The 15,918-nt window shown below is 41.8% G+C and overlaps 1 protein-coding gene across 1 annotated transcript in view; it reads right to left on the minus strand.

Moving 5' to 3' along the window:
• Positions 1-254: 254 nt before the first annotated feature.
• Positions 255-15,918, minus strand: part of PPEF2 (protein phosphatase with EF-hand domain 2) — a 29,815-nt gene continuing 14,151 nt past the window's right edge. Inside the window, exons 10-16 of the mRNA XM_077751319.1 lie at positions 12,610-12,993; positions 10,480-10,665; positions 9,237-9,379; positions 5,903-6,009; positions 4,389-4,552; positions 3,594-3,681; positions 255-613 (exon numbers count right to left, since the gene is read on the minus strand). Of these exons, the coding sequence (XP_077607445.1) occupies positions 324-613; positions 3,594-3,681; positions 4,389-4,552; positions 5,903-6,009; positions 9,237-9,379; positions 10,480-10,665; positions 12,610-12,993 (1,362 nt within the window). The 3' untranslated portion in view covers positions 255-323. The remainder of the gene's footprint in view (positions 614-3,593; positions 3,682-4,388; positions 4,553-5,902; positions 6,010-9,236; positions 9,380-10,479; positions 10,666-12,609; positions 12,994-15,918) is intronic.

Below are 15,918 nucleotides of genomic sequence, written 5' to 3' on the forward strand. Positions count from 1 at the left end.
ACTGAACCACCCAGATGTCCCTCAATACAACATTTTGAAAACAGTAAGTTAAAGGTATAAAATGAAAACAATGAGGGGATTGAATTATCAGTGGTTCTTAATTGGGGTAGACTTCAGAATTTAAAAATATTTATAACTGGGTCTTACCTTGTGAAACTTCTGAGTTGGGGATGGGTTACCGATATATTTAAACACACACACACACATACCACATACACCCAAATAGGTGATTCTGATGCACATTAGTAGGCAAATTCTCAGCATAGAATTCCACATATCTACGGAGAATAAAGGAGCCATTCCAGCGACAAGTGCAGTATTGGTTATGAGGCACCATGGGCGATGGACACCAGGCTGTTCTTAGTGTGTGCCTGGTTTGCTGCAGCACCGTCATTAGTGTTTGTGGCTTGTGGGCGACCTGAGGCATTGCCCTCTGAGCAGGACTGCTCCACAAGGCGGAAGGCCTCCAGGAACTCATTGATGTCGATGTGGCCATCCTTGTTGAAGTCAATGCTCCGTGCAAGGTCACAGATGCACTCATCTGTGATGTCGACGTTCATATGAGAGCTGAACAGCTTCCAAGTCTGCCTGAATTCGTCCAATGAGATGAACCCTTACCAAAGAGAGGAAGTCACTTCCGTGAGTCAGTCTAGTTTTCTTTTCTAAAAATTTTTAAAGTTTATTTATTTTTGAGAGACAGAGAGAGAGACAGAGTGTGAGTGGGGGAGAGGCAGAGAGAGAGGGAGACACAGAATCCAAAGCAGGCTCTGAGCTGTTATGTTAGCACAAAGTGCGATGCGGGGCTCGAATTCACAAATCATGAGATCATGACCCGAGCTGAGGTCGGAAGCTTAACTGACTGAGCTACCCAGGTGCCCTGCATGAGTCAATCTAGTTTTCAATGTTTATTTCCTCTGACATTCTTACAAGGACACCTGTTCCTTACTGTTAAACAGGCAAAGATAACCAAGGCCTTGTATCTAGTTTAAATTCCCAAGGAGGTGGCACAAAACCAATTGATCACCACTGGGAGCAATTTTGTTTCCCTTCTTCTGGATACATTTTTGATTGTCATGACCGGGGTAGGGGTGAATGTTACTGGTATCTAGTAGGTAAATGCCAGGGATGCCGCTAAATATCCTACAGTAGTCAGGATGGACCCCAAAGCAAAGAATTACTCAGGTTAACATGTCAATAGTGCCACTGCTAAGAAACCATGCATTAAGTCATCCCAAATATATAAAATATATAATTTATTTTGCTTATAAAAACCTTTTGGACCCATACACCTATGGTCAATTGACTTTTTTTTACAAGGGTCCCAAGACCATTCAATGGAGAAAGAATTGTTTTTTCAACAGGTGGTTGTGAACAACTGGATATCCTCATATAAAGGAGTGAAGCTAGACCCCCTATCTTGCAATGCCAACAAAAATTAACTCAAAAAAGGGGCCCCTGGGTGGCTCAGTTGGTTAAGCATCTGACTTCAGCTCAGGTCATGATCTCACTGTTCGTGAGTTTGAGCCTCACATCAGGTTCTGTACTGACAGCTCAGAGCCTGGAGCCTTCTTCGGATTCTGTGTCTCCCTCTCTGTGCCCCTCTCCTGCTCACTCTCTCTCTCTCTCCTCTTTCTCTCTCTCAAAAATAAGTAAACAATTAAAAAATTTAAAAAAAATTAACTCACAATGGATAAAAGACCTAACTGGAAGACCTAAAACTATAAAACTCTTAGAGAAAACCATAGGTATAAATCTTTGTGACCATGTATTACATAACGGTTTCTTAAACATGACACCAAAAGCACAAACAACAGGAACAAAAAGATAAACGGGACTTTTTTTGATTAAAAAATTTTGTGCATCAAAGGGGACTACCGAAAAAGTGAAAGGACAACCTATAAAGTTGGAGAAAATATTTGCAAACCATAGATCTGATAATGGCATAGATCTAATGGCAGAGATCTTTATATATATATATATAAATATATATATATATAATAGCATATATATAAAGAACTTTTATAACTCAACAACAAAAAGATGAATTAAAAAAAATAGGCAAAGGATTTGAGTAGACATTTCTCCAGAGAATATAGATGAATTTCCAACAAGCACATGAAAAGATGCTCAATATCATGGCTAATTAAGGAAATGCAAATCAAAACCATGAGATACTGCACACCCAATAGGATGGCTATAAAAATGGGGAGGAGTAACAAATGTTGGCAAGGACATGGAGAAATTGGAACCCTCGAACACTTTTAATAGGAATGTAAAAGGGTATAGTCACTGTAAAAAACAGTTTGGCAGTTCCTCAAAAAGTAAAACATAGTTTTATGATATGATTCAGCAATTGTGGTCTTAGAATATATTCAAGGGAGTAAAAACCCAAATGTTCACATAAAAAGTTGTACAAAAATGTTCACAGTATCATCATACATAACAGCCAAAAAGTGGAAACAATCTAAATGTTGATCAACTGTTGAATGGATAAACAAAATGTGGCAAATCCATACAGTGGAATATTACCCAGCTATAAAGAATGAAGAACTTATACATGCTACAACATGGATGAACCTTGAAAACAGTATGCAAAGTGAAAGAAGCCAGCCACCCAAGGCCACATATATTGTTTAGTTCCATTTATACAAAATGTCCAGACTAGGCAAATCCTTAGAGACAAAAAGTGGATTAATGGTTGCCAGGGGCTAGTGTAGAAGGGACAGGGATGGAAAGTGACTGCTAATGGGTATGGGTTTCTTTTTAGGGTGATGAAATGTTCTATAGTTAGATAGTGATGATGGTTACACAACCTTTTGAATATACCAAGAATCAGTGAACTGAATATTTTAAATTATATGGTATGTGAATTACACCTAAAAATAGGTGAAGAAAGAGTAATGATGTTGAAAAAAAGCCTTTGGGCCACTGGGGGAACAAGATGAGGGTACACAAGAACTTCCTGTACATTTTTTCACAATTTCTTGTGAATCTGTAATTACCAAAATAAGAAGTTTAAAAATAATATGTTGGGGGTGCCTGGGTGACTCAGTCGGTTAAGCGTCCAACTTCAGCTCAGGTCATGATCTCATGATTCATGGGTTCAAGCCCCGCGTCAGGCTCTGTGCTGACAGCTAGCTCAGAGCTTGGAGCCTGTTTCAGATTCTGTACCTCCCTCTCTCTCTGGCCTTCTCCTGCTCACGCTGTCTCTCTCTCTCAGAAATAAATAAAAACATTTAAAAGAAAGAATATGTTGGGAGTGAGATTGTAAAAAGCCTTTCTGCTCTAGACACTTCATTACTTTATGGGTATTTTTGATGGGACTATACAGGATATCACATCTTCTAATAACTACTTTTCCTGAGAAGTTCTCATTCAGTTTGTCTTCATTCTTTTCCACCCAACCCCTCTTCTATATGGATTGCTTGTACTGCTCAAATACTTTTCTAGTTTCTGCCATTTATAAGCATAATCATTATTTACTTTGCTCCCAAAGTACCTGAGTAGAGAGCTAAGTAACCAGAAAGGAGACTGAAGGGTGAGAGGTAAAACTTACGATGTGTTAGAAGTGATAGGATAATGTATGCCTTTACCTGAATGATCACTGTCTATGATCCTAAAAATGGTCTCCAGATTGGATCGGTTTCGATACAGCGTTTCCAGCAAACTTGACTGTATGTTCTGCAAAAAAAAAAGACATTTTTCTTTCTATATCTTACTCTTTAGGCTTGTCCTCATATATAATGAACACACAATCAACCCTGACAATAAGATATGGTTGAAAAAACCTGAAGATATTTTATCCCCAACCCCTTCAGCCTACCAAATAACCTAAGGGTTTCAGAAGTACCTAGACCATGATGAAAATGTTCTAATATTGACCATGGTGATGGTTGCACATACCTGTGAATATTTAAAAAAAAAAAACCAATGAATTATATACTTTGAATGATGAATTGTATGGTATGTGAATTATACTGAAATAAAGCCATTTAAAATAAAAAGTACATTTAAGATTCAATATGTATTTATTGAATAAATTCTTCTCTTTATTTTAGTGGGGGAAGTAGAATAATGCCAAGGAAGTCAACAGACCTGGGTCTGAGTCTCAGTTCTATGATTTAGAAGCTCTGTGAGCAGTGTTCTCATAGGTGTAATGATACTGATAATACCAACCTCATGGGGTAGGTATTTTGATGATAAACTGAGGCAGCATATGTAAGTTACTTAACACAAAATCTGACATACAGAAACCCAACAAATAGTTCCTTTTTCTCATCCATCTTCTTTTTTGGGTTCTCAATATTTGACTATTCCTGATTCAAAGTTCTCCATAAAGCGATTCATGATCTACAATATGCCTTCACCCACCATTTTCGCACCATTACCTCATGGTTCAGTTGTTCTTTGGCCAAGTCCTCCAGCCAGGACTTGTACTCCAATGTGTTGTCTGTTGAGCTGTTCACCAGCTGCGGCCTCAGCATCCGCCAGGGCAGTCCGAGATGCAACACAGACTCCACGGCTTCTGCCCAGTCACTAAGGGTGATTAAACCTACAGGAAACAGCTGATTTGTTGACATGTCACCTATAAATCTAGTGTCCTGCCCAAGAGTGCATGCCTTTCTATCCAGACACACTTCTTGTTGTCTGTAGGTAATAGAAATAATAGGCACTGTCACTATTTTTCATGGTTAAGGTAGAGTTCACTGGAAACTAGAGTTGCAAGATAAAATACAGGATGTTCAATTAAATATGAATTTCAGACAGACCACATATATGGCCCAAATATTGCACAGGACATAATTATATCTTAAAATTGTTTGTTGCCTATCTATAATTTCAATTTAATTAGGCACCCTGCTTTTAGTTGCTAAACCTGACAAAACAATTGAAAAGTGACACAACACTCCTGTAAATAATATCCTAAAACTTTATACACACACACACACACACACACACAGCATTGGTTGTTATGTATATGAACAGATATGATACATATGTATGTATATATATACAGATATTATACATGATTATATATATGAACAGATATATACGTTACATACCCACATTATATAACACATTATAATGTGTATATACATATACATACATATATAGCATTGGTTGTTGCTAGATATATGAACAGATATTGCTATGCATTTATGATTGTTACTGCTATTTTCTAATAAGGTTAGGTGTGGTCAATGTCAATTAGACATTCCATTGAGTTGGGCAAAGACAAAATTTCTAGCTTTGATAATAGAACACCGAACAAATACATACACACTAAATAACAAAAAGCCAAATCATTAATCTTTTGCAAATCTTGGATATATTCTTATAACCTCCCCACCTGTTGCTTTTTGCTTAGTTCTGACCTTGTCACCCTCCCCTTGTCTCCATTTCTTTTTACTATCTCCAGCTATATTTAGCTATATTTACATTCTGTTAAAAGCTCTGAATTGTAAAATTTAGAAAAGATAACTAGAACATTAAGTTGACATTAAATTATCATTTAATTTTTTAAAAATATTTATTTATTTCTGCAGTCAAATGCTCTACCACTGAGCTATATCCCTGCGCCAAAAAAATATTTATTTATTTCTGCAAGAGAGAAGGACAGAGTATGAGTGGGGGAGAGGCAGAGAGAGAGAGAGGGAAACAGAGAATCCGAAGCAGGCTCCAGGCTCTGAGCTGCCAGCACAGAGCCCAACATGGGGCTCGAACTCATGAACCACAAGATCATGACCTGAGCCAAAGTCAGGGGCTTAACCAACTGAGCCACCCAGGTGACCCAATTAGTTCGTTATCATTAATTCAACAAATATTGATTTGATAACTTCTGCAAGTCAGATTTTTTGGTCAGCTTCCTTCTTCTATGAATATTTTACTTGCTGGGTCTTACCAGTTTTATCTATATCATGTTTCTTAAATTCAGCAAGAAGATTCGTGGAATGAGCAAATAACTTTTCCCGCAGAGCTCTCAGAGCTGACTCCTCTACTCTGCTGATCCTGGGACAGGAGATAAAAACAAACATTTTAAAAAGTTAACATAGAGGAAATAGTGAGGGGTTTTATTTTGTTTTTACCACATTTCTCTTCTCTCTTTCTTAATGTCTCAACCTCCCGAGAGCTCAGTTTTGGGGAGAAGAGCTCAGGTTTTGAAGGAAGAGTTTCATCTTTTATCCCCCCCCCCACTCCCTAGCCTCCCACTTCTCCCCGCCACGCACAAATATGACCTGCTGCTGTCCTACCCAGTGCAGCAGAGTGGTTACAACAAAAGTTCTGGAAAAAGTCCACCTTTGTGGTAAAGTTAGCTAACTGCACTGCACCTCAATTTCTCCAAGGGCAAAATAGTGATAAAAATGGTATCTGTCTCAGGCCACCTGGCTGGCTCAGTTGGTTAAATGTCCAACCACTCGTGATTTCTGCTCAGGTCATGACCTCACTGCTTGTGAGTTTAAGCCCCATATTGGGCTCTGCGCTGACATTGTAGAGTATGGTTGGGAGTCTCTCCCTCCCTCTCTCTCTGCCTCTCCCATGCTTTCTCCTTCTCTCTCTCAAAATAAATAAATAAACATTTTTTTAAAATGTACCTACCTCATAGGATTATTGTGAAGATTAAAAAAGTAAATTCATATAAAGCACTTAGAAGAAAGCACAGCACATTGAAAACACTCAGTAAATGTTATCTGTTAACATAAACATGTGCTTTCCTTATAATTTATTATCATGTTAAATAGGCATAAGGCCATATATAAGAATAACAAAATAACACTAATTTAGTTTTCTCATTCTTATTGGATCAAAAGGGTAATGCTGGGTATAGCACTTGGCCCAAAGTAAGTGTTCAATAAATATCTGTAGTTGAGTAAATAAAAAGAGATAAATGTAAATATATACTTTGTCATGCCTCATTTATAGCCATTCTATAAATGATGACCAGATATCCTGTCTTTTCAATGGTTAAAAGTTATACACATGTGCACACACACACACACAGTTTTCTTCCTGTTTGATGAAAATTTTCCTTGCAGTTTAAGGTAGTTAGTATAATAGTCCTTAAGTGGATTCCACAGACCCCTCGGAGAGTGTGAACTGACCAAAACTCATCCCATATTGTATGGGTACATGAGCTTATTTGTTTTTTCTGGAGGGAGTTCACTGTTTCATCAATGGTTAGAAGTATGGGCCTCCCTTTCCCTCCAAAAGTTAATAAACCACTGGTCTGGCAAAGCATTTAAACTATCTGCTGCTAACCTGTAGTCACCAATCATTATCATGCAGGGCTATAGTATGGTGATGGTCTCCGGAACTGCCTAGATGTATGAGGCTCTCTGTTTCTACATCAAGCAGGAAGTGTTGAACACTAACTAAATGCAGAGCTCTGCATGGATTATCTCAATCCTCCAACATCCACTGAGGTAGGTCTGATATTATGCCCATTACAAAGTCACTAATCCAAGGTCACATAGCTAATACAGGGTAGGTCTAGGAATCAACCTTGACAAGTGAACTCCAGGCAGACTAAACTATTATTGTGAGACATGGGTGTAAACCCAAAGTAAATGGGTTCTGAATGAGGGCTCTTCTAAGAAAAACACATGATCCTGAGTTTATGGACAATGAGACATCAATTATGGATGGTCAGAGACATTTCCCCCTTCCTTCTAAGGTGTCCACTGAGCTCCAGGGAGTTGAAGTTGTTACACAAGTGACTTCTGGGTATATTAGATGATGTTTACTTGCTTTAATACAATCAAGGAATATTTCAAAGAGCTCTTGTTTAAAATTTTTTAAAAATGTTTATTCACTTTGAGAGAGACAGAGCACAAGTGGGAGAGGAGCAGAGAGAGGAGACACAGTTTTGAAGCAGGCTCCAGGCTCTGAGCTGTCAGCATAGAACCCGGCGCAGGGCTTGAACCCACAAACCATGAGATCATGACCTGAGCTGAAGTCAGATGCTTAACTAACAGCCACTCAGGGCCCCCTCATAGAGCTCTTTGATCACGTTATTAAAACATATTCTCTATAGGATTCCCTGCAGTGACTTCTTTTGTAGTGACAATACTGACACTGTAAAGAATCATGGCGTTCCAGTTGCCTGGGGCCCGCCCCTGGAGATTCCAATTTGGTGGGGCTGCCGTGAGGCTGGGGCTGTTGAGTTTTTGTAAAGCTCCACAGACTGTTCTGCTGCACAGTGGGTTTGACTATCACTTAATGTTTAAAATTTTATATAAAACTTCTTCTTGAGTAAAGCTGGCCTTGATTTTTTTAATAACGTGTTTAATAACTCTTCATATTTAATAACTCAAGAGTGATGTAAAATAGTGCACTTTATAGCACTCACACAAGGCAGATGATAAATATTAATGTGTTCTCTTTCCACTGGGTTTATGTCAACTTTGTTTTGATTTCTAATTAGTTCCTCTGATAATTAAAGAAGCTTGTTCAATAGCACTAAAACTGTATCTGTTAGCAGCTTATATACTCTGGGGTCAGCTTCCTGGTAGGAGGCAGTCTGCGCGTCCGTTAAGTATGTGATTTCTGAAATAAGACTGCCTGTGTCAAGGCTTGCCTTCACTGTGTATTAGCTGTGTGACCATGGGCAGCTGATTTCATCTGTGTTCCTTAATGATCTCCTCTATAAAACTGAAATTCATATGAATTTCTTAAGTCCATTCTTAGATAATACATATAACTTCTTTATAATACCACTAAGTGTGTGGTAAGCTCACAACTAAGGTTAGAACTCAGAATCATCTCAACAGAAGCCATTTTAGTAATATTATATGCTTGCTTCCCAGGGAGAAAAGGGCATTGCTAACAAATGTGTGAACTGAAACCCATCCGTCAAGTCCCTTGAAAGCAAAGAACCTTCAGCTGTGGCTTATGGGGTAACACAAACCCTTTACGGATGAGAGAAAACAGAAGAGTGGCCCTGGAAAGACTTAGTGGCCTGGTGCATGGACTTTACCCAAGATGTGCCCATTGAGAATAACTGCTGCAGGAAGCAAATTTGTTCCTCTCATTCCTGATGGCTTGGTACAGATCTTCAAGTGTATGGAGGAGAAGGAAGAGGCCTCTGCTAGAATGTCTATTGTAGACCTTACTGCTAACATAGCTCAATTTTGAATTTTCACTTAGAATGTGGATAAATGTAACGATGTTTGACATTTCAAAGGTTCCACAAACATCATAACTCCGTTTTCTGAAAATCATTCATTAGAAAGTCTTGCCTTTGCCTCATGGTCAGCATGTGGGTCACCTTGTTAGCTTGATACTGCACGATGTACGGGGTCAGGGCCGGCCCCAGTTTGACATAGGCCCCTCTGTTACTACCAACTTCATAGTAGTTGGAGGCAGAAAAGATGGTTAACACCTAAATCAAAACAGAGAGAAAAAGGTATTCAGGTTCACTGAAGAACTCTTCACTCTCAATCTGAATGTGCCCAACCCAATTTCAGGAGCTTCACTTCTTCCTTGACCTCGCCTATGGATCCTTTAAATTTTTTTAAAGGCATCAATGCTAATAGGGCAGCCGTTGTGACTCCAATAATACCAACTTGGATTCTGATAGGACATCCACAACATGTTTTCTTCACATTTTTATCCCAAGTACAATAGCAGGTCATAGAAAACACTCCATTTGGTTCAACTTAGAGGCAAGCTGGATCCGATAAATTGGGAAGGGCCATTACAATCGGCAAGCCAGTTATCAAAGCTGGCGTGAGGCCTCAAAGCAGAGTTTCCTACAGAATACTGTGCCTCCTGAGATGCTCTGTGGGAAGAGTTTCCATTGTCAATACATTGGGAAATGGGAGACAGTGTATCTCTTCTTGGAGATTTACAAGGAATATAGGAAACTGATGGTTCTCAGAAGTCCTGCAGTAGAAACTCGTATAACTGTTTAACCAAACATTTCTTAGATTAGTTTATCTTTTTTTTTTTTTTGCATAGAAATCTGTTATTCTCCTGTAGAGTTAGTTTTTGTAGGAATACTCTCATCCTAGCGGCGTTGGGCTAGACTAACACTGTAGGATTAAGATGTCTGAAGATCAGACAGGGCAATACGTATACTCCTGAGAAGACACACAACCCTGGATCCCTGCCTGGGGCACAGTGCTGAAATCCTGTTTCCCTGTACTGTTGTTTGAAATGTGTGCCACTGAGCAATGTGACTTACAGAACGGAGATGTGCTTGGGAAAACGCCAGGCCATATCTCTATCCATGAGATGGGACAATATCTGTCCCCTCTTGTCCTCTCAGGGTATTGGGGAGTGGTGATAGCAGTTGAATTTTGAGGTGTAAAGAGGCGATGAGAGTCAAGGATAAATAACAGTAAAGGACCTAGATGCTTTGAGCAAGTGGATAACAAATACAAGACACAGTTGACTGTGGGAAACCGGGAGCCTGAGCTCATCCGGGTCTAGGAGGAACGATATGGACCACCCCTGGGCTTCTGCACGTGGCCCACCCACCTTGCGGCTGTGGCAGAATTCATAGCCTTCAGGTTTGCACTCATGTGAGCGGATCAGGAATTGCAGGTTGTATTTCTGTAGCAACTGTTCTGTCACATTAGGTCCAAAATAACAACCTCCTCCACGAACAGTGTTGGCTTTGCAGCCCTCCTGAGCCATCGGATCACTCCACAGGATATCTACCACCTGGAGAGACCAAGAGATAGTTTCTTGCCTAAAATCTAGACAGAGATTCAGAGTCATTCCTATGAAAAGAGGAGGAGGAAGAGGAAGAGAAGGAAAAGGAGTAACAGAAGGAGGAGGAGAGGTAGAGGATACAGATATTTGAATAAAAATAAGTGAATAATTTTTTGCATAATCAATATTTGACATATGCTTATATTTTGAATCCCTGAGGTTTCAGAATTTTTTTTTATTACTCATGGAATGAGTGTGTATACGTGCATATTGTTTGACAAGCTTGTACCCACTTCCTTGGAAATAAATCTTATGTAAAAGCTCAACACGTAAAACAGATTAAAAGGGAGCTGCTCTGGTAGATGCTTTGATCAGAGCCGGTTGTCCCCAGTTAGCCCCAGTGCTCCAGGCTCCTGGACATTTGCCCCTAAGAGAAGGCAGACATCTCGGCCTGGCAATATAATCTCTCAACCAGCATTCACAGGCCTCAGGTGTGGTCCTGAGAAAGTGCAATCAAATGCTTCATTTCTTAAAGTAATTTCAACTTAAAATTTTTTTTAATATTTATTTATTTATGAGAGAAAGACAGAACGCAAGCAGGGGAGGGGCAGACAGAGAGAGGGAGACACAGAATCTGAAGCAGGCTCCAGGCTCCGAGCTGTCAGCACAGAGCTCGATGAGGGGGTCGAACTCACAAACGGTGAGATCATGACCTGAGCTGGAGCTGGATGCTCAACCAACCCACGCACCCCTCAGAACTTTAAAAAGAATTTGCAGAAGAGCTGAATGATTTTTCTAGCAATTTAGGTTCCACCCTTTTGTTACTGCTCAGGAAAACACTGATGGCCAATCTATACAACGTATATGAAATGGGTGAATTTTGGTAGTTGACACCCAATACTTTCTAAATGAACTTTTAAGGGGGAAAATGATTTGATTTGTAAATATCAGCACATTATGATTTTGCCAAAGGAGAGACTTACATTTACTTTTAAGTTTCCATTCTAAGTTTATGTTGAAGCCCAGATGGATAGCACAGGGAGAACATAGCCTAAACTCACCATCTCTCCCTCTGAGGTTTCCAGCCTCAGAGTCAGCTGTGACTCTTCTTTCTCGCCACTCTCCATCCAATCAATTAGCCGGTTCTGCTAATTTTAGCTCTTAAAGAATTCTGAATTCCTTTTCTTTACTGGACGAACCACAAAAAAACTGCCATTTTTATAGGTCAAAAATGGTCGAACATCAGCAAGTTCACATCGTTCTGCTAACACTACTGCACAAACTCACCGCATGGATCTCCCGCATGGATCACGAGCCTCCCTGCCAGTCTCGCCCCAGTGAAATGTGCCCTGCATTTGGCTGCCAGACTCCTAGTTAGGCAAATAACATGAGCGCCTACTCCTCATTCATTCTCCTTCTTCTTCCTTGCTAACAGAACTCTGATGAGGTGTTTGAGGTGGCACTGTGCCTAGCAAAATATGTGCTTTCCCAGACTTCCTTGCAGCGAGGGGTAGCCCAATGACATAGCTCTGGAGATCTTGGAAAAGTCTTTAGTTGCTTGATAACAGGGAAGGACAGAAGCCACTGACCTAACCCTGTTGGTCTTGAACTACAACCATCTTTCTGACACACTCAATACAAAACATCATATAATGGCACCCAGTAAATCATGCCTTACCTTCCTACCCCATGATGCTAGGTCACTAAACCAAGTTTGCTTAGGCAATAGGGCCCATCAGCGACATCATCCTGTGCCCTTTCAAACTCTAAAATACATGAGTCACTGGGCAAATACTAAGGTTCTTCTGGGGTGTTCTAACCGCAGGGGGAGAGTGAAGGGCAGTGGGAAAAAGTACCCCGAATTTACACGGAGGGAAGAGGCTTGTTCTGATTTTTCAAAGCCCCTCCCAAAGACGGCCACATTCCAGGCAGCAGCACCTGGCCACAACCCACCTGCCTCCACTCCTCCTGCGTGGGCTCCAGCGGCTCCTCGGCTTCCGAGTCCGCCTCTGGCGCGCAGAGCGGGGCCTCCTGCGTCCCCCGGCTCACCGGGAAGCCTGCTTGCCGCCGGCACCTGTCCAGCTCCAGGTCCACGGAGCGCCGCACCTGCCGGGCCAGCTCCTTCGCGTCCCCGGGGGCGCCGCAGGGAATGCTGGAGGAGCGGCCGGCTCTGTGCGCCTGGACGCAGCCCAGGCGCAGGGGCGAGGCGGGGAGAGAGCGGCTCTGGGGGAGAAACCACGGGGTGGGCCTCCCTGCGGAGCTCGTCTGGTTGCCTTTCTCCTTCTTCGCCTGTTTCCCGTTCTCCTTTCTCGTTTTGCGCCTCATGGTGGAAACGATCTAAAAATGTCCAGAAAAGACGTAGATGTTGGGTTGAAACCGCAGGTGGGCTTCTGAGTAGCACCCATCCCGGTCAGGGGCCCGCCCGCGGGCCCACAGACAAGCGCTGGTCCAGGCTCAGGAGGAACCCTCCAGAAACATTCCTAGCAGTTTGATATTGCTGTGATATTCAAGCACATGCTCAGTGGGCTTATTATTTTTTTTTCCTATTTCAGTTTTCTAGTGCTTTATAGATAATGTGTTTTATAAAAAGTACTGATCTGTGACAAACTGGAAAGTTATAAGGCGTGGCCTTCCACCACAGATAATTTGAGACATGCTAAGCTGGGCCACTGTTTCCTCAAGGAGGCTGTGAATTTCAGACCAGGATGGGAAAGGGCACATCTCAGGAAGGTGAGCCTGTATGGACCCTTCTGTCATTCAATCCGTGCTAAAACAAAGAAGAAACGCAGCTCACTGTTGAGAAATGTTGGAATAGGAAACAGGAGAGGCTCCCTGTGGGCGAGGCAGCGGCTTCATGGCATTTTCCAGGAAGTGCTGTCTGACCCATTGAGGAAAGCAGGGAGTGGTTGAGCTCAACTAGGGCCTAACTGGAAAAAGACTCTTTTTGTCAAAGAGACTTGAGCCTGGTCCCTGTCACTGACTCTAGAGTCATCATGGTATGGGGACTGAGCAGACAATGCAGTCACAAGCTAGAAGCAGTGCGATCATGGAAAAAAGAGGGACCAGGCCTCAGAGCAGAGCTGGGGCATTCAGCAACCATTCCTGGCATGCCTGATTGCCCTGGGGAAAATACAGCATCTGGAAGGATCTCAGGGATAGAGGTCTGGCTCACCAAGGGAACTCTTGTGTGAGCGCCTAATCAAAGACTGAGAACTTTCTGTAAATCAAGGTAAGGACTATGATCCAAGAAAGCCATGCCCTGGTGTGGACTGGCTTGGGGCAAGAACAAGGAAGGACACTCAGAGAGGGTCGGCAGAACCTGAATGATGTTTCTTTTCTTTCTTTCTTTTTTTAAATATATTTATTTATTTCTAGGAGAGAGAGAGAGAGACAGCGTGAGCAGGGGAGGGTCAGAGAGAGAGGGAGATACAGACTCCGAAACAGGCTGCAGGCCTTGAGCTGGCAGCCAGCACAGAGCCCGACGCGGGGCTCGAACCCACAAACTGCGAGATCATGACCTAAGCGAAAGTCGGACGCTCAACCAACTAACCCACCCAGGCGCGCCCTGAATGATGTTTCAAGATGCATCCAGATTGAGTAGAATGGAACAGAGGCATTCTCCAACTTTGGACAAGCATTAATGACTTCCTAGGCAGCCCCAGACCCTGGGCATAGAGAGTGAAAATCCACCAAATGTAAACAGAGTCATAACCCCCTCTCCTCATCTTGTTGCAACTCACGGTGAGGGCCAGACCAGCAGTCCCACCCCTTTTGATCCCCAGGTAACTTTATTTCAAGGAAGTTATTAATCTGTCCCCCGAGGCATCCCTAGCTTTGAATTTTAAGGAGAATAATCATGTTAATATGTATTGGACCCTTGGCTAAATAGGTGCTATCCTGAGTACTTAACATGAATTCACTGATTAACTCTCAGGCATGAGATTGCATCCTCATTTTTAGTTTTACATGAATTAATTGATTAGCCCTCACACTCCTGTGAGATAGCATTCTCATTTATAGTACAGGTAAGAAAACTGAGGTGCAGAGATACTGAAACATTACCAGGACTGAATCCAGAAATCTGACTCCAGATTTCCTACTCTTGTGTCTTCCTCCCAAGTGGTCCTTGGACTCTGTGTAAATGGCTACATCACCCCTCCCCAGAGCTTTGCAAACCAACTATTGGGAAGTTAGCTTTTTGCTAAGCTACAGAAAGCAAACTGTTCTTTAGCATTCTTCCCTCAAATTTCCTACTTCTCCTGTTAACACAATTAAATGTGATTCCTCCCATGAGATCATCTGCTTTATCGTGACTTGCTGTCTCTACCTCTGTACATAGACTCATCAGAACAGAATATTTGAATTAAAAAAAAAAAATAAGGTGCCAGACATCATGCGGAATTGACTAAGAGCTTGTTTTAGGTCCCTTGGGCGCCTCCTCCTCCATGAAGAACACGAAAGTGTTGAGATCATGGAGAAGCAAAGAGGGGATTTATAATGAAGATGTTTGGAGGAAGCTGTTGAAAATGTTGCAGGCGCCCCCTCCCTCACCTCTGCCAAGGAGCTATCCTTTCCCCCTTCCAACACTGGGTTTGCGGGTGTAGGGACACATAACTCATCTTTTTAGTCATCACACCACAAAGGGCCATAGCCAGAACTTGACAGGACTTGAATCCAGAAACCTTGGGCTTTGCACTGGATGCAATCATTGGATGAGACCTGAGTGTAGACTCCATTAGGGAGGGGATGAGGAGGGTGTGCATGGAAATGTGGGGGGCAACAGGGGCAGACTAAGGTAGTGTGTGGCTACCCTAACATCTGTCTACATTTCTTTGTTAGCAATAGAAACCCAGATTCTTACAGATATCACCCGGAATGAGGACTACACTTGCCAACCTGCCTTTCAGGTACATGTTAACACATGATAAAATTCTGAACAGAACTATGAACAAAAGTAGTGTATACAACTGAATGTCCTTAAAGGGAAGAAACATGCCTTTCTTCTACTCTCTAATTTATGCCGCTAGAATATGGTTGTGATGGCTGGAGCTCAAGTAGCCATGTTGGGCCATGATGTAGCATGGTGGAGCAACTTGAGAGCAGAACTCTGGGCCTCAAGTGACTTTGTGGTATTACTACCAGCCCTGGACTGCTTGCTTCCAGTGTTTATTTACAGAAGGAGGAAATAATCACAAGGCATTGTTGTCTGAAATTTTCTGTCACTTCAGCCAGATGTAGTTAATACCATTTCCATTAATTTGA

The sequence above is a fragment of the Crocuta crocuta genome, unplaced genomic scaffold (assembly GCF_008692635.1).
Source record: "Crocuta crocuta isolate KB4526 unplaced genomic scaffold, BGI_CrCroc_1.0 scaffold1, whole genome shotgun sequence".
In the NCBI taxonomy this organism is placed as follows: domain Eukaryota; kingdom Metazoa; phylum Chordata; class Mammalia; order Carnivora; family Hyaenidae; genus Crocuta; species Crocuta crocuta.